The sequence below is a fragment of the Phascolarctos cinereus genome, unplaced genomic scaffold (assembly GCF_003287225.1).
Source record: "Phascolarctos cinereus isolate Bilbo 61053 unplaced genomic scaffold, phaCin_HiC Scaffold_4;HRSCAF=312, whole genome shotgun sequence".
NCBI lineage: Eukaryota > Metazoa > Chordata > Mammalia > Diprotodontia > Phascolarctidae > Phascolarctos > Phascolarctos cinereus.
Genome location: NW_027555847.1, coordinates 133,951,059 through 133,976,428, shown reverse-complemented (window position 1 = coordinate 133,976,428; position 25,370 = coordinate 133,951,059). Strand labels below are relative to the sequence as shown.

General features: G+C 46.2%; 2 protein-coding genes across 5 annotated transcripts in view; both read left to right on the top strand.

Moving 5' to 3' along the window:
- WDR90 (WD repeat domain 90) overlaps window positions 1-5,971 on the top strand; it is a 57,403-nt gene extending 51,432 nt beyond the window's left edge. For all 4 annotated transcript variants that reach the window (XM_078152608.1, XM_078152607.1, XM_021006788.2 and 1 more), the window contains 5 exons: window positions 916-1,046; window positions 1,410-1,553; window positions 1,642-1,761; window positions 2,174-2,258; window positions 5,091-5,971. In XM_078152608.1, coding sequence (XP_078008734.1) covers window positions 916-1,046; window positions 1,410-1,553; window positions 1,642-1,761; window positions 2,174-2,258; window positions 5,091-5,305 — 695 coding nt within the window. In that variant the 3' untranslated portion in view covers window positions 5,306-5,971. The remainder of the gene's footprint in view (window positions 1-915; window positions 1,047-1,409; window positions 1,554-1,641; window positions 1,762-2,173; window positions 2,259-5,090) is intronic.
- Window positions 5,972-6,585: 614 nt separating this feature from the next.
- Window positions 6,586-24,914, top strand: RHOT2 (ras homolog family member T2). The gene is given in 20 exon segments (XM_021006734.2): window positions 6,586-6,711; window positions 6,864-6,922; window positions 10,278-10,325; window positions 10,328-10,361; window positions 10,533-10,576; window positions 11,173-11,226; window positions 12,830-12,882; window positions 13,050-13,158; window positions 14,172-14,273; window positions 15,442-15,540; window positions 15,823-15,931; window positions 16,367-16,487; window positions 18,003-18,087; window positions 18,330-18,475; window positions 18,584-18,684; window positions 18,775-18,905; window positions 19,131-19,211; window positions 20,016-20,138; window positions 20,413-20,615; window positions 22,027-24,914. Coding segments are annotated over 20 exon segments (1,857 nt in total). The 5' UTR covers window positions 6,586-6,674; the 3' UTR covers window positions 22,145-24,914.
- Window positions 24,915-25,370: the final 456 nt, after the last annotated feature.

Genomic DNA, 25,370 nt, shown 5'->3' with positions numbered 1-25,370 from the left:
TAGGTATAAGGGTATAGAAGGAAAGAATGGTAAATGGCATGAATCTATGTGAAGACATATAAATATGTGCAAAAATGTGATAAATGTAAAGGATTTTTTAAATGTATTCTACATTGTATAAAAGCTAATGGTTTTTCTATAGGAGTCTCAATATGTCCAGTCCAGTACATTCCAACATGTTGGAATGTGTGTAGATTCCTTTTGTCTTTAAAATTCTATGTTCTAGGGGCAGCTAGGTGATGCAGTGGATAGAGCACCGGCCCTGAAGTCAGGAGGACGTGAGGTCAAATCCGGCCTCAGACCAAACATTTGACACTTACTAGCTGTGTGGCCTTGGGCAAGTCACTTAACCCCACTTGCCTAAAAAAAAAAAGAATAAAACAAAAAATAAAATTCTATGTTCTATGATGGCTTCTAAGGACTGTGGACAGTGCTCTAAGTAACCTAACCTCCCTAGAACTAGATGTAAATGCCAGACTCAAGGCAGAATCAGAAAGGAAAGGAATCAGGCAGAAAGGAGAAAGAGAGCTGATAATTTGACTCAACCAAGATCGGGTGTAGGAAGTGACTGGTATGGAGTTACAGAATTACAGAACTTGTGAATTGGAAGGACTTCAGTGACCATCCGGTCTAATCCATACATGAAAGGGATGCACACCAGAACCCAACCAACAAGTGATCATCCAGCTTTTAAAGCCTCCATTGCCAGAGGTCTTCACCAACCAGCATGCTTCAGTTCAACTACGCATTCTTGTAGATAAACAGTTGTTTCCATTCCTTACAAAAGACTTTGTCTCCTTATGTCTGCCTTCTGGCAGCCTCGTTTTCTGCTTTAGTTTGGGCACTCTTCCTGCTTCTATCCAGGGCCTTCATGTGTGAAAGCTATAATCTGTCCCCATCATTTTGGATCTACAGGTCAGACCATCATTTCTGGAGACAAAGATGGAATTGTGGCTGTGAGCAGTCCAAGGACAGGAATTACCATACGAGTGCTGGATGACCACAAAGGCTCGCCTATCACTGTGATCCAGAGCAAAAGCAAGGAGGTGAGGTCTGCTAATAATATGCAGTAAATGTTGGGCATTAACCACTGATGTCTAGCCTGATGTGCAGCCTCCTGAAAAACTGAGTCTCAGATCAGTTTGGTGAACTATATAACTGACAACGTGGCCAATGTGGAAATATGTTTTGGATGACTTCCTATGCAAAATAGATATTGTGTTTCTTGCCTTCTTGATGGGTTGGAGAGGGGCAGAATGGAGAGAATTTAGAACTAAAAATAAAAAACTTTAAAACAAATAGAAGAGCTATAACTGATAGGGAGTTGGAGGCCTGTGGAAAGGTCTCATTGTGTTGGTTTCTAACTCTTAAGGGCTTATGACTGGATCTCTCTTTCCTTCACTCTCTAGTACTATGACTTTGGTTTGGAAGGGGGAGAGCTGTGGTTGGCTGCCAGTGCAGACCGGAGAGTTAGTGTCTGGGCTTCGGATTGGTTCAGAGACAAATGTGAACTTGTAGATTGGCTGAGCTTTCCAGCACCCACCAACCCAAAGGTGAGAGTGTTCATCCAGCTTGGTTGTTTTCTTTGGGACATCACTGATCTTTCCCCTGACCCCTCTCATTATTGACTTTTCCCTATAGATTCCAACGAACTTACCTCCTTCTCTAGCTGCCTTCTGCCCTTGGAACAGCAGCATGCTGGTCTATGTAGGCTTTGGGTTGAAGGAAGAAGTCCTCTTCTACAGCCTCTCTCAGAAACAGGTACTGGTGCTTCTTCTCCCAGGAAAGGGCTGAGCAGGCCAAGATAAGGAATGCCTAGTTTAAAAGGTGATCTTTGAGCCACAGACTCATTTAGGGCACTGCATGAAGTAGGTCACAGCCTTGCTCAGGCTATGAGACAGATTCTTATGTCCCACAGCACTATGGCCTGGGATGGGTGGATTTAAGCATCATGGAGCAGGGCCAGAAGGTTAAATGAGATACCATTTCTTACCTCAGACTTTAAGTTCCTAGATTTTGGGCCTTCAGTGGTACATGCCCACGCATAGCACCGATTCTGGAGCCAGCAGTACTGAACAAAACAGCGCTCCTCAGCAGCCTGGTGGCATCAGTACAGCAACTGCTCTGCTGCCTGTTGGCTTGACCCAGTGCCACCCTCTCCTTCTGTCTGCAGGTTGTAGAGAAGATCCCCTTGTCTTACTTTGCGACTTCCCTCAGCCTGTCCCCAGGATCGGCCCTCATAGCTATTGGCCACTGTGGTAAGTTCTCCCACACAATAGGTAGGGGATGCCAGGGCTCTGCCCTGGGCCTGTACTTGTCACCTGGAACTCCTGGAGAAACAGTACTATGCCTTATAGAGCATTGGACCTCTTTACTCTCCCCTCTCTCACTCCCAGCAGAAACTGCTTTGAGTAATGTTGCTGTTTTCCTCAGTGTTGGAGGAGACATATTTGTTGGGAGTTTCATTGGCTTAACAGTCCAGGCTTTTTTGGCAGGGAGGGGTGGGTGTTGAAATTCTGACCTTTGTTATATATCTAAAGGAAACCTAATTCTCCTCTAAAAAGGATAGGGCCTTTCAAATGGTAATCAATTCAACTCAGTAAACATTTATTCTGTGCCTACTGTGTGCTAGGCTCTGGGGTTACAAAAAGTGGCAAAAGACAATCCTCGCCCTCAAGGAGCTTACAATCTAATGGAGGAGACACCATGCAAACAAATAGATATAAACCAAGCTATATGTAGGGTAAATAGGAAATAATTAACAGTGGGAAGGCACTGGAATTAAGAGGGGCTAAGGAAGGCTTCCTGTTGGAGGTGGGAATTTATTTGGACCTAAAGGAAGCCAGGACGTTCAGTTCTCAGAGCCACAGAGGGAGAATGTTCTAGGCATGGGGGACAGCCAGAAAGAGTGCCTGCAACCCAGAGATGTTATCTTGTTTGTGGAACAGCCAAGAGGCCAGCGTCACTGGATGGAAGAGTATGTGTTGGGGAGTAAGGTGTAAGAAGACTGGAATGGCAGCTCGATTATGAAGGGCTCTGAATGGCAAACAGAACATTTTGTATTTGATCCTGGAGGTGACAGGAAGCCACTGGAGTTTAATGAGTAGTGGGGTGACATAATCAAATCTGCACTTTAGGAAAATCACTTTAGTGGCGAATACAGGATGGATTGCAGTGAGGAGAGAACAGAGACAGGCAGACCCATCAGGAGGCTATTGAAATAATCCAGGAGTAATGTAATGAGGGCCTGCACCGGAGAGAGGGGGACTTATTCCAGTGATGTTGCAAAGGTAAAATTGACAGGCCTTGGCAACAGCTTGGATATGAGAGGTGAGAGATAGCGAGGAGTCCCGGATGACTCCCAGGTTGAAAGTCTGAGGGCCTGGGAGGAAGGTGTTACTCTCTATAATAATAAGGAAGGTAGCACAGGGCAGGATTTGGAGAGAAAGATAAGGAGTTCTGTTTTGGACATAATGAGTTTAAGATGTGTATTGGGTGGCCAGTTTGAGGTATCTGGAAGGCAGTTTGAGACGTGAGGTTGGGGATCAGCAGAGAGATTGGGTCAGGAAAGGAAGATTTGGAAATCATAAGCATAAAGGTGGTAATTAAATCCATGGGAGCTTATGTAATCACCAAGTGAAGTAATATAGAGGGAGAAGAAAGGAGAGCCCAGGACAGAACCCTGTTAGAAGGTGGGATCCAGAGCAGGATCCAGCAAAGGAGATGCAGAAGGAGTGGTCAGATAGGTAAAAGAACCAAGCGCGCGGTTTCCTGAAAACCTAGAGAGCAGAAAGTATCAAGGAGGAAAAAGTGATCAACAGTGTCGAGGGCTGCAGAGAGGCCAGGGAGAGTGAGGATTGAGAAAAGTCCATTGGATTTGACAATTAAGAGATCATTCAGTGAAATGATGGGGTCGGAAGCCAGATTGTAAGAGATTAAGAATAGAGGAGAAAGTGAAGGAACACATTGTAGATAACTTTTGGAGTAGTTTAGCTACAATGAGCAGAAAAAGATATAGGACCATGGTTAGCAGAGATGGAAGGATTAAGAGGGGAGACACGGGCATGTTTGTTTTGTGGTTGTTGAGTTGTTTTGGTTGTGTCCAACTCTTTGTGACCCCATTTGAGGTTTTCTTGGCAAAGGTACTGGAGTGGTTTGCCATTTCTTTCTCCAGCTCATTTTACAGATGAAGAAACTGAGGCAAACAGAGTGAAGTGACTTACCTGGGGATACACAGCTAGTGTCTGAGACTGGATTTGAACTGTGGTTCTCCTGACTCCAGATCTGGTGCTTTATCCACTGTACTACCTAACTGCATGGGCATGTTTGTAGGTACTAGTAAATGAACCAGGAGAGAGGGAGAGATTGAAATAAGTGAGAGAGTAGATATGACAGAGGGGTCAATCTGTTGGAAGAGATGGGATAGAATGGGGTCTCTTGAAGAAGCAGAAAAGTTAGCCTTGGTAAGGAGTAAGCTGCTTCTTCATCATATGAAACGGGTGAAGAAGAAGAAAGTAGCAGAAGGCAACCTGAGTGATTGAAGATAGGAAGAAAGAAGGAAAAGGATTTCATGGCAAATGTCTTCAATTATTTCTGTCAAAATATGAGGCAAGGTTCTCTGCTGAGAGAATGAGGATAGGGGGAGCCTTGGGTGGTATGAGAATTGATGAAAAGGTTTGGAAGAGCTTCTGTGGAGAGGGGGATAGTGAGTTTGTAAGTGAAGTATGAGTGGGAGAACTAGCATATCCACTACCCTGCTTTCCGTGATGAAATGCTTGCTTCTGCAGGCCTCTGCATCAGAATCAATGGCAGGGTGTGTGGGTGGAGGTGAGATGGGTGAATTTCAGGGAAAATCTCCACTTATCAGGAATTCTTGCTTCTGATACTTAGGACAAACATGATTTTGGTTTCCCGGCCTAGACTGGCTGGATTACTCCTCAGCTTCAGACTCAGAGATTAGAAAAATATCTTTTAAACCACCGAATGATTTGTATGGCCTTTCCTTGCTGCCTTCTGAGGCCACCATGAGGTGGCACAGCTTCCAAGGGAAGAGTCATAAGACCCTGCTGTTTACTCTTATGTCCCCACAGAGCGATTGCTGAGGCTTATTGACTGCATGTCGAAGACTGAGCAAGACTTTGTGGGGCACAACGATGCTGTCCACCTCTGCAGATTCACACCATCTGGCAAACTGCTCTTCACAGCAGCCTACAATGAAATTCTTGTGTGGGAGGTGCTGGGCCCAGGAGCAACAGCACCCAAAGAGGCCAAGAACACCCCTCTTAGACCTCAGATAGCCAGATAGACTTCTGATCCTCGGGAGACTCTTTCATCCAGCTTGCTGACCTGAGTGTGGCTCAGTTAAAACTTGTTCCATAAATCACATAGCTCTTTTTTAAAAAAAAAACAAACCATTCAGGCTGAAGGAAGTCAGCTGCAGTCAGGACTGAGAACTGACTCTTCACAGACCTATTTGATAAACCCAATGTGTAGGGTGAGAAGACTGGACCACTTTCCTCACCAGGGCAAAAGCCACATCTGCTAGTCAGGTACAGAGTAGCATCGGCCCATTCCTGTTCCAGAACCTGCAATCCTAGCCCTTCCTCGAATCACTTTTAATGATCTAGCTCCCCAGAAAAACTGTTCCAAAGGAGAACATGCTCTGATAACAGGGCAGCCCAACTTATTGCCTTGTGCCTTTGTTTAGGGCCTGTGTGTTTATATGTATGCATGTGGATTTCAGTATATATTTTTGCCCTAAGATCCATTTTGAGGTCTTCAGCTGGGGATTGGCCTGCAAGACTTGATGCTAAGCCAAGAAACAATTTTTACAAATCAAACAGGCCAAAACACATTTAAGTGTTATGGAAATATGTAAAATACTTGCTGCCCTTTTATCTGTAAGGGGTATTTTTTTTAAATGTTTCTACACTTGTACAGTTTTGAAATAAAAGTAGGTGTTTACAGTCCAGCTGTAAGCCTCAGTTGTCAGCCGCTTGCTGGAGAATTTAGGTGATTGTGTTCTTTCTCAGTTCTTCACCAAGATCAGGACCTTAGCACTTGCCCACTTTGCCCACTTGACCCATTCCGAGGAGGAGGAGGAAACTTTTTTCGTGAACCCTAGGGAGAAGATCCATGGCTTGGCTGGGAGAAGCCAGCAGTTATAATGAGGGCTCCTGTCTAACTCTTCAGAACCTCATCCTCTTGCTCGCACCTAGCAGGTCTGTTGATTTGAAGTGACCTTCCTTATGGCGAAACAACTAGTGTCAGGCCCAAGTCTCCTGACTCCAAGGCCAGTACTCTTGCTTAAAAAAAAAAATCAGTTGCTTTCCACCCACCCCAACTGTCCCTTTAGACAAGACATTGGTCGTGTCTGAAAGTGCATGCCTTATTCTGCAGCAGCACTAAGTGTAGACACTTCCACCGAGGCCAGCTTGGGAGAGAATGCAGCATCCCCCAGGAGGCCGGCGCGGGCGGGCTGGGCGCAGTACTCATCGCGGAGCACCAGAGGGCGCTGCTGCATGTGCGCGGTGGCCGCCGGGGTCCGCTCTAGGCCGCCGGCTCCCCGGCACTCTCTGGTGCGGTTTGGCGGGCCGGGCCGAAGCTGGGCCGGAAGTGGGGGCGGAGGGGAGCCAGCGGGCCGCCGAGCGGCAGCCGCGGCCTAGGCTGGCACCATGAAGCGGGATGTGCGGATCCTGCTGCTGGGCGAGGGTGAGCATGGCGGCGGGGAGCCAGGGTCCCGTCAGCCTGGGGCGCCCGCGGGCGGCAGGGCCGGGGGTGGGGGCGGCGGGGCACCTGGCTTGACCTTGGGCGCGGGGCCGGGAGGGCGCGGCGCTGACCCGCCCCCTTCTCTCCTCCCGCAGCCCAGGTGGGGAAGACCTCCCTGATCATGGCCCTGGTGGGCGAAGAGTTCCCCGAGGAGGTGAGTGCCGCCCCCGCGCCGGCATGCCTGCCCCCACTTTACGGAGCGGGAAGCTGAGGCTCCGGAGCCGCCGGCCCCCGGTCACGTCAGAGCGGCAGGACCGGGCCCGGGGCCGGGACGCGGACAGCGCGTGGAGGGCGGGCACGGGCCCCGGGGCGCCGGGTGTGGGTGGGGGCCCTCACCCCCAGGGCCGCTGTCCTGCCGCGGGGCGGGGTCTGCTGCTGAGGGAGGCGGTGATTCCGCCCCGGGGGCGTGGTGGCTCCTGCGGGGACCTCCCGAGGGGACCCCTCAGGCGCTAACAGTGGAGACGCAGGGACCCTCTGCACCCCTTCCCTTCCTGCCTGGAAAGTGATCGCGAGGTCACCGGTGCAACCGAACTGTTGAGGTCTAAGAGGTTGAGACCCTTCAAAGACCGAAGTACAAGACGGGGTCTTCTGGAATGAATTCACAAACTCAAGCAATCTTTAAGTCAAGATGCAACAAGTTTGTTCTTAGGCTTTTCAGCGGGCAGGGATTCTTAAGGAGCCTGCAAGAGACTGAGGATGGAGCTAGGGTTTATATGGAAAAGGGCATGGGGAAGGAATGCCAGGGACACTGATGAGGTAATCTAAAGGTCCAGGTGTCTTTGGGAGCTATGGATGAGAAAGTACTGGGAGTATATGGAACAGGGAGGCAGATGACAGAGGTATGGATCTTTGGAGTCTGGCAGGAGGAAGAGTCCCTGGGCTAGCCAAGGACAAAACTCCTTGGGCTGGGCAAGGCACCCCTCTCCCTCTGTCTTGTTGAGAGAATGTTCTGCAACAAGGGAAAGCTTTCTTACAAGACAGGAACTTACTAAGGAATTGCGAGGCTTCCAGGGACATGATCTGAGGGCTGGGGCCTGAGCAGCCCAGCACTCTCTCACCCAGCTTTGTATAGCTGCACCAGGGAGAGATAAGGGTTGTGCTGGGGCCCACGCATGAATAACTGCTAGGCACAGTGTCCTTGGGCTGGGGAAATGGTTGTTAGAGACTGTTTCTGAGACTAGGAAGAAATTGGGGTCCAAGTACAAGTACCCAACTACCCCCATCATTACCCCGAAATGAGAGAGGGAGACGGAGTGGTGGGCACAAGCCGGAGGGGAGGCAGCCCAAGCACGACATCCAGTCCTATGTCCTCCTTATACAGATGAAGCCCAGAAAGGAACAGAGTCCTGCCCCAGAGACCAAGATGGTAGCCCAACTGGGACTTGAACTCAACTCTTAAGGGTGTTCCAGTGGAACAAATGCTGCCTTGGAATGGAAGGACCTGAATTATAATTCTGACTTTACCATTCAGTACCTGTATACTTTAATTTCCTTGTTGCTGGTCACCTTACATGGCTGAGCCTCAGTTTCCTCCTGGACATTGAAGGAGTTGGGCTAGAACATCTCTAAATCCTTGTTTCTGATACCCAATCTAGTATTCTTTTTTGCTTCCCTACCTGAGTGTCTGGGATTAGCTGCTTTGTGTTCCTTGTCCTTTGAGAAGGCGCTCTGTGCTCTTGGCAGAGAGGACTGCTTCCAGAAATTACTAGGCAAGGAATGACAGCTTTAGCCATAAGCAGCTCTCTCTATCACCCATAGGAACCCTCAAACTGCTGTCTTCAAGAGATTTTTCCCTTGAGTCACCCAGGTGGGTGAAATAATTAGGAAGACCTCATTTTCATTCATTTGCATGTGGTTTGCATAGAACTACAGAAACTGTACCACCTGTTCTCAAGGCTATGATTTCTTGATTTTCTTGTTTTGTGTTTCTGTCATCCTCTCTACAGTCACTCATCATGAATTACTCTGTCTTAAGAGTATGGGGAGGAAAAAGGAATAGAGGCAGGTAATGAGGGTAACAGACTTCAGTTAACCAATAAACCCTTATTAAGCACCTGCTGTGTGCCACATACTGGGAATACAAATACAAAAGTGAGGCAATCCCTACTCTCAATGGGCTTCCATTCTGCCAGGATACACCATGTTTAGAAATAAACAAATACTTAACATATACAAAATAAATAGAGTTATCTGCTGGGGCCCAGGGGTTGACTAACGATTGAGAAATTAAGAAAAGGCTTCATAAAGAAAGTGGCTCTTCAGCTGAGTCTTGAACAGAGACTAAAGATGTTCTGAGAGGTAGAGATGAGACAGGTACCTCTTCCGAGGATGGAATATGAAAAGGTGTGGAACTAGAATGTTGTCCACGAGATCAGCAAGCATGCTAGTTTAGCTGGATCATAGAGTACATCATGGGGAGTAAAAAGTAACGCTGGAGCCAATTGGTGAAGAGTTTTAAATGTTTATTCTAGAGACAGTAGGGAGACACTGAAGCTTCTTTATTAGGAGAGTTGCCAAATTTGGAGAATACTGTCTTGTGGTGAGGAGGGGAATCAATGTGGTCCAGTGGAAAGGATACTGGCTTTGGAGTTCAGGGACTTGGGTTTGAACCATGGCTCTGCCATTTTTCCTGCCATTATGACCATAGGCAATTAATCACATCTCTTCTTTGGAACAGTTTCCTTATCTATAAAATGGGGAGAGGGGAGGGAGGAGAGTGTTTAGGGATGGACGAGATGATCTTTCAGGTCCTTTCTGGCTATAAGGCTGTAATCCTTTGAGTGTATGCCCATGAAGTAAGGTCATTTTTTTTCCCTTTGGCTGAAGGATCATGATAGAACATCAAAATGTCATTAGACTACATCCCTTTTGGGTACTATCCCTTAAGGGATACTTGTAGGGGACTGACACCAGTGTTATAAGGCAATGTCATCTCTTCTCCAGCTTCCAGATAGCTTATAGGTTACTAAGTCAGATGACTGTCATTTTTTTTTAACCATGATTTTTTACCTCACTGCTGACATTTATTGAGGGAATTGATGAAAGCAAACAGCTAGGCTACTAGATGTTTCCCATCATGTATCAGGGTTTCTCCAGAATCACAGGAGGAAAGGTACCAGCTCATCCCAGGAAAAATGGGTGCAGTGATCTGTGGGCAGTGATTGATGTGTGAGAAAGGTTTTATGCTATCTAGCCTTAGGGTCTTCATACCTTAGGACTTTGTCCATAGTCTTGGACTAGCAGAGGTCGTAAATATTTTTCTTTTTTTTTTTATGAGGCAGTTGGGGTTAGGTGACTTGCCCAGAGTCACACAGCTAGGAAATATTATGTGTCTGAGGCCAAATTTGAACTAAGGTCCTCCTGACTCCAGGGCCGGTGCTCTATCCACTGCACTACCTTAGCTGCCCTATTTTTTTTTATTTCTTATTGACCTATCCTATCCTCATTGTAGAATCCTACCCATCTCCCACAAACTGTCTGCCCTTGTGTGAACACTTGTTTTTTCTAAGGTTCCCCCTCGAGCTGAAGAGATCACAATTCCAGCTGATGTTACCCCTGAGAGAAGGTGCCCACTCACATTGTTGATTACTCAGGTAGGTCCCTTCCCCCACATGACCCTGGGCAAACACCCCAGCCCAAGTCTGCTCCCAGGAGCAGCCTTCTCAATAGAAATCACCCTACACACTCAGCATCCTGAGTGCTTATCCAGGGATCAGGTACAAGAGGATGGCTCAGTATTGGGTAATGGTGTCTTTTTATTTCAGAAACGGAACAGACAGAGGAAGAACTGCAAGATGAGATCCACAAGGTGAGATTGAAATTATGAACTATGTGGTAAAATGGGAAATAGGAAGAGTGAAGGTGGTAGGATGTGGTGAAAAAACCCCAGCAAAACGGGAGTCCAGAGAACTGGTTCTTACTATGGCTCTGCCACTTAGTTTCTGTATTACCTTAGGTAAGTCCTTTCCCTTTTTTCAGGTCTTCAGTGTGGCTTCTATTCATATTGGAAATAGGATTAGATTTAGGTGAACACTAAAGCCCCTTCCATCCCTAAGATTCTAAGATTCTAGGCTAGGAGCTTTATGTGATGCTGGGTAAATAAGGGCTTTCTTCATAAAGGGGCTGGCCTTGCTGTCCTAATGCTCTGTCACCTGCTTATTAGAACCATCTTCCATTGTATATGGACTACAAGTAAAATGCCAATCAGGCTAGTGGTCTCAGCCCCTGAACTGAGCCTGGCAGCACTTAAGCCAGAGGGCATGGAATATAGTGGCCTGAGGTTGACTAGGGAAAGAGATAGATGGGAAGTTTTTGTAGGAGTAAAAATCTCCCTGTCCTAGGAGGAACATTAGATGGTCCAGCTTCTAATATCTCCCCATTCCCACTCTGGGGTCCTTTTTGCAGGCAAATGTGGTATGCATGGTGTATGATGTTTCTGAGGATTCCACCATTGAGAAGGTAAGAGAGTAGCTGTCATGGTCAGACAGTTGCTGCTTTCTCTCAGAAGTTGGTCCAAAATATTTAGCCCCCATTGTGTACAGAGACTGGTAATAGGTGCTGTAGGTCAGGGTTGGGGAGGAGAAATCCAAAAGAAACAGAAGACACAAGCACCATCCTAGAGTTATGTACAGTCTACTGAAGGAGTGATTGGAGTCAAGTGTAGGCATTAAGGGAGCTCTTAGGTTACCTTATTGCTAAGATTGTTTTATAAAAGCTTATGAAAACAGCTGCCTCTGAGTCATTTTTTATTGGGGCCAAGAAAACTTTGATGATTGGAATCTATAGAGAATATCTTTGCCTTTTCCCCTGTAGCTTTAAGGTGTTACAAAGCAGTGGAATTTCTAAAGAGGAAGGGGGAAAACCCTTATAATTCACACACTGCATAGTCCCCTTTATAATATCCAAAGGGTATTACAGAGCTGGTTGTAAGGACAAGAGCACTGCCAGTTTATATTTTATATTGCCTGCTGTCTTCTCTAGAAGGAATGCAAGCAGTGGATTTTATTTTCTTTGCCCTTTGGAATAAATCATTACTCACCTTGGAAGGGCCAGTGAGTGAATAAGGGGCTATTTTGCAAGGCTTTCCTCTTGCCTGGTGAAACTTGAGCATCACCCTGGATGGCCACCCTGTTCTCTTAAGGATAAACTGTATAAAGAGAAAGCCCCTGGTCAAAGGGCAGGGTCACCTGGATCTGTGCCAAGAAGAATGGGGTCTAGTAGTCAGGGGAGATTGTTGTTAACAAGGCCTGTGGCCCAGGGTTGGATTCTTTGCAGGTTGCTCCCTACATTGGGAATTTAGAGCTAATTTAGAGCACAGCTGAATAGGTCTTATTGGTCTGTTTGACTCCCGTGTATTGGCTCAAATGTGACCCTCATTATTAAATTTTCCCTGATTCATCCCAGCTGAAAGTAAATTTCTACTTCCATTTAACTTCCATGAAACTTATTGTACTTACCACAAACTGCCTTATGTTATAGTTTATTTGTGCACATCCCTCCAGTTGAGAGTCAGCATGGTATACTGGGTAAAGAGCTGCCCTCAGAACCTGGAAGACCTGGGTTCAAGTCCTGCTTCTGACACATACTATCTCTGTGACCCTAAGCAAAGCACTTAACCTGTAGGCTAGATGTGTCAGACTTAAGGGCCACAATTCTTGAGTGCTACCAGAACCAGATTAAAATGTAATTGGGAAGTGTTTAACAAAATAAAAATACATTATAACACAGATAATGTTAATTTGTGGTTTTCTAAGTTATTATGCACTACAGGGATCTGTTTCTATTTGAGTTTGACCCCACTGCTGTAGGCTACTCGTTAAAGGCTGTACATTTTGAGGAGGTACAGCCCTGCATTGGTAGGAGTTCTCTCATCCAGGAATTCCCTATTCCAGTAAAATCATAGATTCAGTTTGTATCAGTCCCTTATCTCTAGTACTAGAAAGAAAGCTTCATTGGGATAAGTTCTGTCTTATTCATCTTTATGTTTCCCCCATATTGTTTTCATATGTGGCAAGTGCTCAATAAATGTTTTTTGAATGTTGGGGGGGTGTTTCCTTTTCAGATCCGAACAAAGTGGATTCCATTGGTGAATGGGAGAGCAGAAAAAGGGCCCAGGTACTAAGTATGATTTCTCGGAAATGGGTGGGAGGTAGCTCTGTAGTATGGCCTGTATTCCAAGCACAACCCTTTTCATCACTTGTACTTGGGTTGGACTTAACTCATATCCACTGGTCCCGAATCCTTCTGCTCTGAAAAGCTTCCACTTTTCATTATCTTCCCAGAATCCCCATCATTCTGGTGGGGAACAAGTCAGACCTACGCTCTGGGAGCTCCATGGAGACCATTTTGCCAATCATGAACCAGTTTTCTGAGATAGAGACCTGTGTAGAGGTGAGTGACAGGCCAGGACCGGAAGGGCCACCAAGTAGAAGTAAATGACAAAAGGGTCACATCAGCATAGCTCTTCCCCTTTGGGGAATGTCTACTGCTCTTCTCAATGATTTGTTTCTAATTGTTGCTTCTTCAACAGGGATTGTGAAGGAACCTAGATATGTTAAGTCTGAGGTTTTTTCCTCCAGGTTTCCTCTGCCTGATATGTGCTAGCACTGTTGTAGGACCATAGAGGATCCAGAAAAATCATGTCACCTGCCTTTAGGGAGCTTGTAATGTAGCTGAAGAATAAGACACACAAAGAAAACATAATGCAAGCAGCAAATGAGGGGTAGAGCCAAGAAGAGCTTCAGGAGTCAGGAATTCATTTCAATTCTGTTGTAAAAATGAGAGAAAAATGGCCAGCTGGTGTGGTCAGGGAAAGCTTCATGTGGAAAGTAGAGATCTGAACAGTGTGTTTATGAATGGATAGTATTAGGGCAGGTGGAAAGGAGAGAGAATGATAGCCAGGTGGTGGTGGTGGAAAGGGAAACAATCCAAGTAAAAGGAAGTAGGAGATAGTGCAAGAAGGTATTTTGGAGGGAAGTTGAATAATTTGCTTCACTGGAGAAATTCTCAGTGGGGGAGTAGTGGGAAGTAAGGCTAAGAAGGGAGATTGGAGCCAGTTTATGGAGAGATTTAAAATGCTAGGCCAAAGAGTTCAAACTTTCTCCTTGACAGTAGGGAGTAATCCAAGGTCATACTTTTGTGTAAAGCATGCTTATACCCAGTGATGACTTAGAATCAGATGAATTATTCCAATTTCAGGGCAGGGCAGGGAAGAACTCTCTTGAGGAAAGTTGTGCCTTGTCACTAACAAGAATACTGATTGGTAGCAGTTCTATGTTACTGTTAGTTTTGTTCTTGAATGATATCTCTGATTTGATTTCCTCCTGACCCCAGATCCATCCTCTAGAATCTTGAAGAATAGATGTGTCTCTCCTTCATGCTCTGTTTTGTTGTATTTCTCCTAGTGTTCTGCCAAGAACTTGAAAAACATCTCAGAATTGTTCTATTATGCTCAAAAGGCAGTTTTACACCCTACAGCCCCCTTGTATGATCCAGAGGAGAAGCAGGTGAGAATGGGGAGTATCTGTGTGAAAGTGGAGGCATACTTGGGTTTGGCTTCCACTTTGAAGCCCAAAGTATCTGAATCCTGACCACTGAATATTCCCCTACCAAATCTTTTAATATTTCTTTTTCCATTCTTTTCAAGCCTGATTCAGGAAAAGCAGCTCAAGTTGGTATAGAGTCCTTTGATCAGAGAATCATAAGATGGCAGAGTAGAAAGGATCTTAGTGATCACCATGTCTAATCAGCTGCTTTTTCTTTTTTCTTTTTGGCTAGGCAGTGGGGTTAAGTGACTTGCCCAGGGTCACACAGCTAGTTAAGTGTTATGTGTCTGAGGCCGATTTGAATTCAGATCCCCCTGAATCCAGGGTCGGTGTTCTATCCACTTCGACATCTAGTTGCTCCCTAATCGGCTTATTTTTCAGATGAGGGAACAGACCTAGAGGGTGGAAGAGACATGCCTAAGCTCGAATAGTGAGTTAGTGGCATAGCAGGAATTAGAACCCAGATCTGCTCATTATGATGTTTCAGTACCTTTAGCTTGGTTTAACTTGGACCAAAAGCTCAAGACTAATTCCTACAAGCTAAAGGTACCCCTGGCCTAGGAAACAGACCCCTTATGTCTGGGACTCCTGGTGGAACCACTTTTTTGGCACCCAGCACACACCATTGATTCACATTGGATACTTTTGGGGTCCATGTTTTGTACATTTCACTTGTATCCTTTCAGCAACCATGGTGTCTGATGGTACAGGCTACAGATGCTATCCAGGGGAACACAGCCAATTCTGAAACATTTGTACCAGTGGGGGACAACAGAACCATATGTTATTGCAGGCATATGTTCCTCAGACCTGGTTTTAACCCATAGTTCAGCTTCTTTCCCTTCCCAGCCCTTGCCTGACTTGCTCCCAGAACAAAATGGATGGCTATATTCCCCTCCTTTTTTGTCCCATTTGCTCTTGGTTAAGAGTGACAAAGAATGGAATGATGGGAGCAGAGGGAAGAAGCACTGACTGACTAACTCACCAAGTGGATAATGGGAAGGAGAGGAGAAAAAGACTATCTAATTCTGTTTCCCAAGTCCTACTGTTTCCAGGGATGTTAGGCTTCTTTGTGGTTTAGGGGTTGGCTTCATGGAACTTTACTAGGTTTCAGTTTGTTTCCTCACAGCTAAGGCCAGCTTGTGCTCGAGCGCTCACCCGCATCTTCAGACTCTCTGACCAGGACAACAACCAGGTGCTGAGCGATGATGAGCTCAATTACTTTCAGGTGAGTGCTAGAGGGTGGCAATAGCCATAGCAGGGACTGCTGCCATAATAGAAACATCTTGAACATTTTAGCATTTTCCACTTCCTGCTCCTAACTTGTCATATTCAGTTGGAACAAACCCTCCCAGTTCTCTTTTCTCCTGGGTTTACAACCAGTCCTCTGATAGAAGCTCAGAGCTGTGTCTAGCTAGGTATGTGCATGGTTTTCTGTGCAGCAATTAGGCTGAAGAACCTTGCCTCCTCCACTTTCTTGATCTAACATTGGTATTTCTTTTGGGGTCAGAAATCATGCTTTGGAAATCCTTTGGCCCCTCAAGCCCTAGAGGATGTGAAGATGGTGGTGTGTAAGAACACGACAGACGGCGTGAAGGATGACGGGCTGAGCTTGGATGGTAATTTTTGACTTGTATGTATGTCTGTCTTCACTTCTTGTTGAGGGAACTTCCTGTAGGTTGTCTACACCAGGAACCCAGGCAGACAAGGAGGTGGCTTTGCTGCCTTGTTATATTGCCAGATTCTGCTTTGAGTTCCACGCTGGTATACACAGAGCTCTCTTCCTTTGGGTTATCCTTTATTTTTTTTTTAAAGCTCATCATGCTTTTAATGAGGTCACCAAAAGGTTAGGTGACTTGCCCAAGGTCACAGTGAGTGGGAAATTAACTGGAATGGATACCATTCCCCTTGATGTCCAGTGTATTGCTTGATCCATTCAGCCAGATCAAAGGGGCTTGTCTCATCCTTAAGTTTCAGAGGTTCGATAATGAATCTGAAAGGGCTCTCTAGGTAGATAATTGCTCTTCTGATGGCTGCCCCCACTTCTCCTGCAGGTTTCCTCTTTCTGAATACCCTCTTCATTCAGAGGGGTCGTCACGAGACCACCTGGACCATCCTGCGCCGCTTTGGCTATGATGATGAGCTGGAGCTGACTGCTGACTATCTTCACCCACTGTATGTGACACTCTGAGGTCTGAAGGGGAAGGAGCTAGAGAACCGTGCTAAGTTTTGGTTTCCCTAAGAAGCCAGGCTGTGCCTTCCAGGTTAACCTGAGGGGGTGTTGTGGAGTCAGCCTGCCACTCAAGCCTAGGAGCACCTCCTTCCAGTCAATGAGTGGAGCTGGTAGTCCTGATCACTCCTTCTGTACCAGGATTGGCCATAGCCAAGAGCAGAGAAGCCAGTGTCCCCTGCCCAGTGATTCCCCGGGGGCTCTCAGCCACTCTGTATCAAGAGGGCATGTTATGGTTGGGGTAATAGAACTGACATCCAGACATAACCATGTTTTCCAAACAAAACAGCAGATCTGAACACCATCTTAAAACAAAACCCATTTGGCACAATAATCAAGTTAGGGTTTACTGCTGTTATTACCCAGCCGTCTTAGCTCAGTGCCCAAGCACAATAGGTTTCCTGTTATTAGAAAGAAAATCATTGTAACCCAAGCTACTTCCCACAGCTATTTCTGGGTATAACCTCTGTAGGAAGGAGAGGGCAAGAGCATGCTAAATCTCTGTTCATGTGTGTGACCTGAATTCCAGAAGCATTGCCTCAGAGGTAGACAATTAAGAGCTATGTACAGCAACATTATGTGATGATCGACTATGATTGACCTAGCTCTTCTCAGCCATGCAGTGATCCAAGACAATTCCAAAAGACTCATGATGGAAATTGCTATCCACATCCTGAGAGGGAACTGATGGAATCTGAGTGGAGATCAAAGCATATTATTTTTACTTTTTCTTTTTTTGTGGGTTTTTTTTCTTTCACAACATGACTAATGTGGAAATATGTTTACATGATTGTATGTGTATAATCTATATCACACTGCTTGCTGTCTTGGGGAGGGGAGATGGGAGAGAGAAAAAATTTGGAACTCAAAATTTTATGAAAAATATTGAATAGTATCTTTACATGTAGTTGGAAAAAATAAAATGCTACTTCCAAAAAAAATTGGAAATATTTAACAAAATAAGTAAAAATACAGTAGAACATAAAAAAATAAGAGGCTATGTACTGAGTTCAAATTTATTTAATTGAGCAGGTGTTAGCAGCCCTCCTGTAGGGAGTACAATTCTGGTAAGCAATACACTAATGTCCTCGGAATGTTGGCCATGGTGAGCTTGTACCTTCCCTGGCCAGGTCACCTTTTATTGAGTTCCTACTTGTAATGGTCTTAAGACGAATGGGTTGCAAAAGATTAAATATAATTGCTCTAGTTCAAATGGATCTAGGTCAGGATTAATTTGTATGTGGATATTTAGATGAGAAATGTCTTTGGTTACGTCAGCGCGGTGTTCTAAATAAGCCATTTGTTAACAGTGGCTAGCTAGGGTTGAGCTATGACCAGTGGAAGCTATAACTTGGGAATGGTTCTCAGTCCTCAGTCATAGTTGAGTAAGTAGTTAACTGCTTCAGGCCCCATCTCTCCACCCCACACTCACCCTCACAATTTTCCTTCTCCACCTCCAGGATCCGTGTTCCTCCTGGCTGTACCACTGAGCTCAGTCACTTTGGTTACCAGTTTTTGCAAAAGATGTTTGAGAAGCATGACAAGGTGAGAATAAGAACTCATTTCAAGTTCACCCTGGACAACCACAGTTATTCTTTTCACTAGATCTTGCATGCCTCTCTGCAGTCTCTCCCACATTCCTCTGTTTATTACCATCTAAAAACCATAAACACACTCCTCTGCCCTATTCTGCCTTCCCAGCCTTGATGCAACTGTAGCTGTGCCATCATAGCTGCATTGGACCACCCTTTCCAAGGTGGTCACTTGAGACACTTCTGTGTTTCCAGGACCAAGATGGAGCTCTCTCCCCTTCTGAGCTTCAGAGCTTCTTTAGCCCATTCCCTTCTCTGCCTTGGGGCCCTGAACTCTACAATACGGTATGCACCAATGATAAAGGCCTGCTTTCCCTGCATGGATTCCTCTGCCAGTGGACGTAAGCGTAGTCTCTCTCCATCCCCCTTAACACATGTTCACTTTAATGTTTACTTGCCCTTCCCTTTTTCCTCATAACTGGCTGCATTCTGTTTTCTTGCATCTCCAGGTTAGTAACCTACCTGAACATCCACCACTGCCTGGAGCACCTTGGTTACCTGGGTTACCCTATCCTGTGTGAGCAAGACTCTCAGACACATGCCATCACAGGTAAGAGGCCTCTCTTCAGTTCCCATGGAGTGTGAGGGATTCTTAGAGACCTCCATGATCATTGACCATATCATGTTTTCCCTGCTAAAGTTACCCGAGAGAAGAAGGTGGACCTGGAAAAGGGACAGACGCAGAGGAACGTCTTCCTTTGTAAAGTGATTGGTGCTCGGGGTGTAGGCAAGTCAGCATTCCTACAGGCCTTCCTTGGGAAGAACTTAGAGGTGAGCTTGTCCCATTTCCCATTGTATGTATATAGATCTATCTGTCTGTCTTACTGTCTGTCTGTCTCATTCTGTAGCTTATGACTAGTGAAGCCACAGGGTCTTGTGCTTTTATCTCCAAGTGAGGGAGCGGGTCCTGCTGGGGATGGAGGTGGTGGAACCTTTTCGGTATGTGTTTCATCAGTTTGATATCCTTCTGTTCACCCACGCCTGCCTTGGTTGCAGGCCCTCAGGGAGCACCCAGGAGAACAGTCCTTCCAGGTGATCAACACTGTGCAAGTCAACGGGCAGGAGAAATATTTAATAGTAAGTCTGGGGGCCTTCAGAGGCGGCGGCAGCTCAGGGAGGGTCTGCTCAGGTCTTCAGAGGCGGCGGCAGCTCAGGGAGGGGTCTGCTCAGGCCTTCAGAGGTGGCGGCAGCTCAGGGAGGGGTCTGCTCAGGCCTTCAGAGGTGGTGCCAGCTTAGGGAAGGGTCTGCTCAGGTCTTCCAGGAGATGGGATTTGGAGAGCTCTAAGAAGGGGAGAGCCAGAAACAAGGACAACCTACCATCTGATGCCAGTTTTGGGGACTGAAGTGCCATTCCCTCCCCTTCCATGGCCATAATACAATTTCATCACTTTGGGATGTTTACCCTTGAAAATACATGAAGCACTTTTACATACTTCTGAGGACTTTCTCTCCTTGAGGGGAAGGTTAGGGGTCACTGCTCTGACAGCTAGGGAACTGTGTGCTGCCTGAGAAGTGGAGTTTTCTAGAAAGCCTGGATTTGCTTTTTTTTTTTTGCATACTCTTCATCTGTCATGGTAGTTTGGGTATCCCTTGTACATCCAGATATTACCTTTGCTTGTGACTAAAGACCCAAATAGGGGTAATAAGGCACTTGACCATGGTCAGAGGTAAGAGTGACCAAGTGAGAATTTGAACTAGTAGCTCCAGGCCTGTCTGCTCAGCTGAGAAACCTCTGGGACGTAGCTAGTTAGTGCCAGGGCAGCTGTGGGAAGCCTTCTTTCCTAGCCCTGGCCTGATGGGGAAGTGACCTGCAGCTCATTGGACTGGCTTGCTGAGAGCTGATTCAGTGCTCCCTACCTTTGTTGTCTCCCTGTCCTTCAGCTGTCTGAGGTAGAAGCAGACACACAATTCACTACAGCATCTAGTGCATCCTGTGATGTTGCCTGCTTGATGTTTGCTGTGAATGACCCTAAATCCTTCACCTACTGCGCCAGTGTTTATAAGGCAAGTCATTCATTTGCTCCAGATCCTTTTCTTAGAAAGGAAAGGCCACAGGGCTTGCTGGTTAGGCCAATCCTGAGCCTGGTACTGGGGAGAGCATGGGCCTACAGTTGGCAGGGTGCCCACCCATCATAGTTGTAGGCATTTCTTCAATGCCTGGTCATCTGCCAAGTAAGGTGTACTTCTCCCGGAAATCTTGGTGTTCCAGAATCCACCTCCCCAGTGGGCCTGAAGAGATAGTCTTCATGCTGTGACCTGAATTCTCTTCTTTCTGTAGCAATACTATATGGATGGACAGATCCCCTGCCTCTTTGTTGCCTCCAAGTCTGATCTGCCGGAAGTGATCCCACCACGCGGGATGTCCCCAGCTGAATTCTGCTACAGGCACCATCTCCCTCCACCATACTACTTCACCAGCTGTGGTCCCGCTGCTCCTAGCACCACTGTTTTCACCCGGCTGGCAACTTTGGCCACTTTCCCGTGGGTACCATGGCCAGCACCCTGACCAGAGAGTTGTTGTTGTTAACAAAAAAATTCAAACTTCAATGTCCTTGGGGTCCAGTGAGAGAGTTAGCCTCTTGGGGCTTTCTCAGGGAACCTGATGGGATTGCCCCTTGAAGAAGGGAGAAGAAAGAGAGAGAACAAGCATTTATTAAACACTGTAGGTCAGGCACTGTGCTAAGTTGTTTACAAGAGGAAAACAATAATATTTTACATCTATACATCACTTTTCAGGGAGGTTTTACATTTATTTGATACTCATAACAGCCCCCTGAGATGGTCAGGGCAGGGATCATTAACCCCCTGTGGATGATGAAAGTGAGGCTCAGAGACTTGCCCAGAGTTATAGGAGTGACAGAGACTCCCATCCCAGTCTTCTAACACCTAGGTTAGTGCTTTTCCCACTGTGATAGTTTAAGTGACCTCCACCACTCAGATTATGCTCAAGTATTTCAAAGGCCTGGGGACTTATTACAGGTGGTTTTCATCACCTTTTCCCTTACCCATTTTTATTCAGTCATTTTAAACAAGGTTAAAACATAGCCATTGGTATTTCTGGAGCACCTGCAATGTATTTTTCATCCCCCTTAGAGTGAATCATTAGAGATGTGAATTCTTCTCTTCCTCCTCATTCTGCTTTGGGACATAAGAATGAATACATCGGGCCAGACCATTCTGCCCTTTGGTCATCTTTCACTGACAGTGGCAGCAAGGGAGAGTTTAGGGGAGAACCTGCTTGCTTATTCCAAGACACTGGCATCAGGTTAGAAATATGCCATAAACATCCTCCAAAAAAGCAAAAGAGCCTCCCCCCAAAAAAGGGGGGGGGGCAGGTAGGTGGCACAGTGGATAGAGCACTGGCCCTGGAGTCAGGAGGACCTGAGTTCAAATCTGACCTCAGACACATACCACTTACTAGCTGTGTGACCCTGGGCAAGTCACTTAACCCCATTGTATAGCAAAAAAACCAAAACAAAACAAAAGCAAAAGAGGAGACTGGAATACATGTAATTTGGGCATTACCTGTGCAGGTCTATAAATAGGAAGGCTCTTGGCCCCATGTTATCCATCATGCCAGCTGAACACTAGTGGGAAGTTCCAAAAACCCTTAGGTGCTTCCTTCTCTGCCGCGTGGTACTAGGCTCTGGGTTAAAGAATGCAGGCATTCTCAACAAGTAAGGAATTTTTGTTCCAGGGTTTTCATCAGTCTTTGAATTAAGAGCTTTGGGATTTTCCTATGTTCATTTGGCTGGAATCAGACTTTTTTTTATAGAAATGAGAGTGACTAAAGAAAGACTGTTCACGTGGGATGATAATAGTGGCCAAGGGAAAGCACGAGGGGAAGGAGTTTGGGCTCCTTCCCCACATGTTTGTGTCTCCTTTCCTGCAGGCATTTGAGTGATTTAGAACTTGGCACAGCCTCCTTTTGGCTCCGGATGACGCTGGGGGCCGCTGTGGCTGCAGTCCTTGGATTCACCCTTTACAAGACCCTGGTGAAGAACAAGTAAGGGGAGGGTCTAGGTCGCACCAGACACTGTTGCTGTAGTTGGCTCCTCCTCACCATCCTGCCAGGGCAGATCAGGGCTGCCCATATCCTGCAGGAACACTTCCTGATGAGCCTCGACTGGTATTTTGTGATGTACCCTCTCCCCACCTCACTATTTCCTCTAAACTTTGTTTTCTCAATCTCAGGGCCCTTGAGAGGGGCTGAGGAAGCAGACGGACCTCCCCCAGATCATAGCGTGTATTTTGAGAGCTTTTACAGTTGTCAGGCTCAGTCACCTAAAGAAGCTACCTAGCTATCTGTCTGAGGCTGGCTGTAAGAGGTTTGACCTTTCTACCTTCCCTGCTTGGTTTTAGGCATGAGGGGAGGGGAACCAGCAAAGCCCCAGAGGAAGCCCACAGTGGTGAACAGGAAGTTGTTTCCTCCTGACCCCAACTTTCAGCCTAGGTTTACAGTGGGGAGAGTTGACACCCAGGGAGACTGCAGAAATAGTCTGTGGGGTTCTCAGCTGTGCAGATCTCCCTCCATTAGTCACAGACTGTGCCCCAGCCCATGCTTACTCATCTGTATCTGACACACTGATTCCCAAAGTAGTGTCTCTAGCAGTGTTCTGGACCACATTTCTTCTTCTTCTTCTTCTTTCCTGGCCTGCTTAGATGTTCCTGAATCTCCATCTTCCTTCTCTCAGCCTCATGCCCTTAGCCTCTCTCCTTGGCTGCACAGTGCCACATGCTTAGCTCTGCTCTGAGGGTTTGTGCCATGCTGGCATTATAGGACTATTGAATTCCAAAAGAGCCAATAGTGGGGAGGCATATGGCCTCATACCTGGAATTCTCCTTAGCTAATCTCCAACTCCGGGTCACTTCCTTTCCCTTCCTTACTAGGCTTGGGGTTCTGTGGCTTCCTAAGCTGAAGTGCATGCAGAAGCCCATAGGCCTGGGAATGGGAATAGGAATAGGGTCAGGAGGCAGACCCTCGAGTGAGGGAGGCCATTAAGTATTTTTCCACCATGAGTGACCCAGATTTTGGACTAATGAAATAATCATCCTTTGTTCACCACTTCAGTATGTGTATGCATTAGGGCGTGAAGAAAAAGTAATTTTGTTTCCCATTTAAACTGGAAATTATATCTTTTCTATTGCTGAGACCTCATACTTTGAAAAATGTCTTTTTATGTCAGCCTGAAACCTGTCTCTTCATCTTCAGTCTTAGCGTGGGCTGGAATCCATGCCTTTCTCCCCTTTTCCTCTTCCACTGTCCCTTTCCCTTGAAGGCATATCTTTTGAAAAATCCTCCACGAGGAATGATCTCCCCTTCAAATCCATGTTGTCCGTCCCTTCCCTGTTGGCACTCAATGCCTCATCTAGCTTCTGAATCTGAGGCAGGGGTGGGAAGCAGCCAATTCAGCAGGGAGCAAGCACTTGAACCTTTCAGGTACACTCAGGGTAGGGCAGTTTACGTTGTGCTGTTGTGATGGTGTTATGTAAACTACCTTTTTATGCAGTAATCTATTTTTAAAAAAGGATCTATTTTAGAGCCACAGCCTAGATACATTCCAGACCTGGTTCTGCGGATCTGGAGCAGTGTTATGTGCTTGGTGCACTGACATCAAGGGTCTGTGTTAATCATTTAGTTTACTTTAAAGTGGAGGCTTCATGTATTTAAAATAGGTATTTTCCATTTGAGGCTGATTGAGCTATGATTTTCCTTTGTTAGCGGAAGAAAGAGGGTACAGCATTCCCTACAACAATCTCTTCAACTTCTCCACCTCCTAGATTACAAGCAGAGGCACAAAGACAGAGCCAGAAGAGGGGTATTTGTTCACTGTCTTGTTCAGCTAGGATCTTTGTCCTGGGGTTGGCACGCTGTAGCTCTGCCTCATGTTGTCAAGCAGTCTGTGTCACTAGGAGTGACATGGATTCTGCTGATGTGGCTTAAAGAGCCACTGTGGCATATAAGACAGGACCTGGTGGTAAGAGAGCTGGGGGGAGAGAGGTTTTGACCATCTTCATCTTCTAAATAAATATCCAGTGAACATTTGCTCTGGATGTTGTGTCTTCAGGCCATTTCTAGGTAGGGAATGGACTGATTCAGCCCAAGAAAATACAGGGCAAAAGCCACAGTGTGTCCTAGAAGAGAATCAACTTGGGATGAGTGTCCTTTTCTCTTTGAGATGTGGTTTTTAATGTTGAAGGGAGCAGGAAAAGACACTAACTTCATGGCTTTGAGGAGTGGGCTTCTGGTTCTCTTTGTCCTGATTTTCCATTTGGGAGCAGATTCCTTTTGAGAGCCAGTGCCCCAGCCACTCTATATTCCCAGTTCTTGGACTGTCTTTGCCATTTCTAGACACATGTGAAAGGAAGTTGGTGTTTTCATAGCGGTAAGGGGCCTCGAGTTGTTTCTGGGTGTGGGAAAGAGTCACACTGCTATCCGGAGGCCCTGCTGGTCACTGGCCTTCACTAGTAGAGTCTGGGTTAACAGGATTCTCTCAGCTCCAGCATGGCTTTGGAGAATCCAGCCAAGGGCCTCGGCCTGGGATGTCTTCTTTTATCACTGGCTGTTCTCCATGCTGCTCTGACATCGTTTGGACCAGTGTCCTGCTGCCAGCATTGTGCCCAACCAGCTCGGGAGGAACGAAGTCTGGGTTGGGACCACAAGAAATGCCACTTCTCACATGCTCTTTCTGTTCGAGTATCATGTTCATTGTCCAAAGCCATATAATTTTATGATGGGTTTAACACTTTTCAATAAAAATAAGTGTTTGTGCACACTAAGACTGGGTTTGATCTACCTGTTAATCAGCTGTTGTAAAGACCACTGTAAAACTGGCTGCCCAGAGCTCCATGGGAAACAAGACCACAACCCAAAGGGAAGAGAACCTCCCATTTCTCACCAGTGTTTTCTGTCCTTTACATTTTTAACCTAATGCGTGATTTTTGAGGCCCTTTTGGCTTCTTTTGCATCTTGCACCTGACACCTGTTAGTTAGAACACACTAACACTGGTTTCTACTGTTGTCTGAACGCTGCTGCTGATGGTGAACCTCTGTGTAGTAGGAACTCATCTTCTGGTCAATGCCCCCTTCTTGTAAAGCAACCCAGACCACTGCAGTCCTGTAGGAAGAAGACTGGTCTGAGAGTCAGGACACCTGGGTTCTAAACTTATCCAAGCCATCGATGTGACCTTTAACAAGCCTCATCATCTCTAGGACTCAGTGTCTCCATTTGTGCA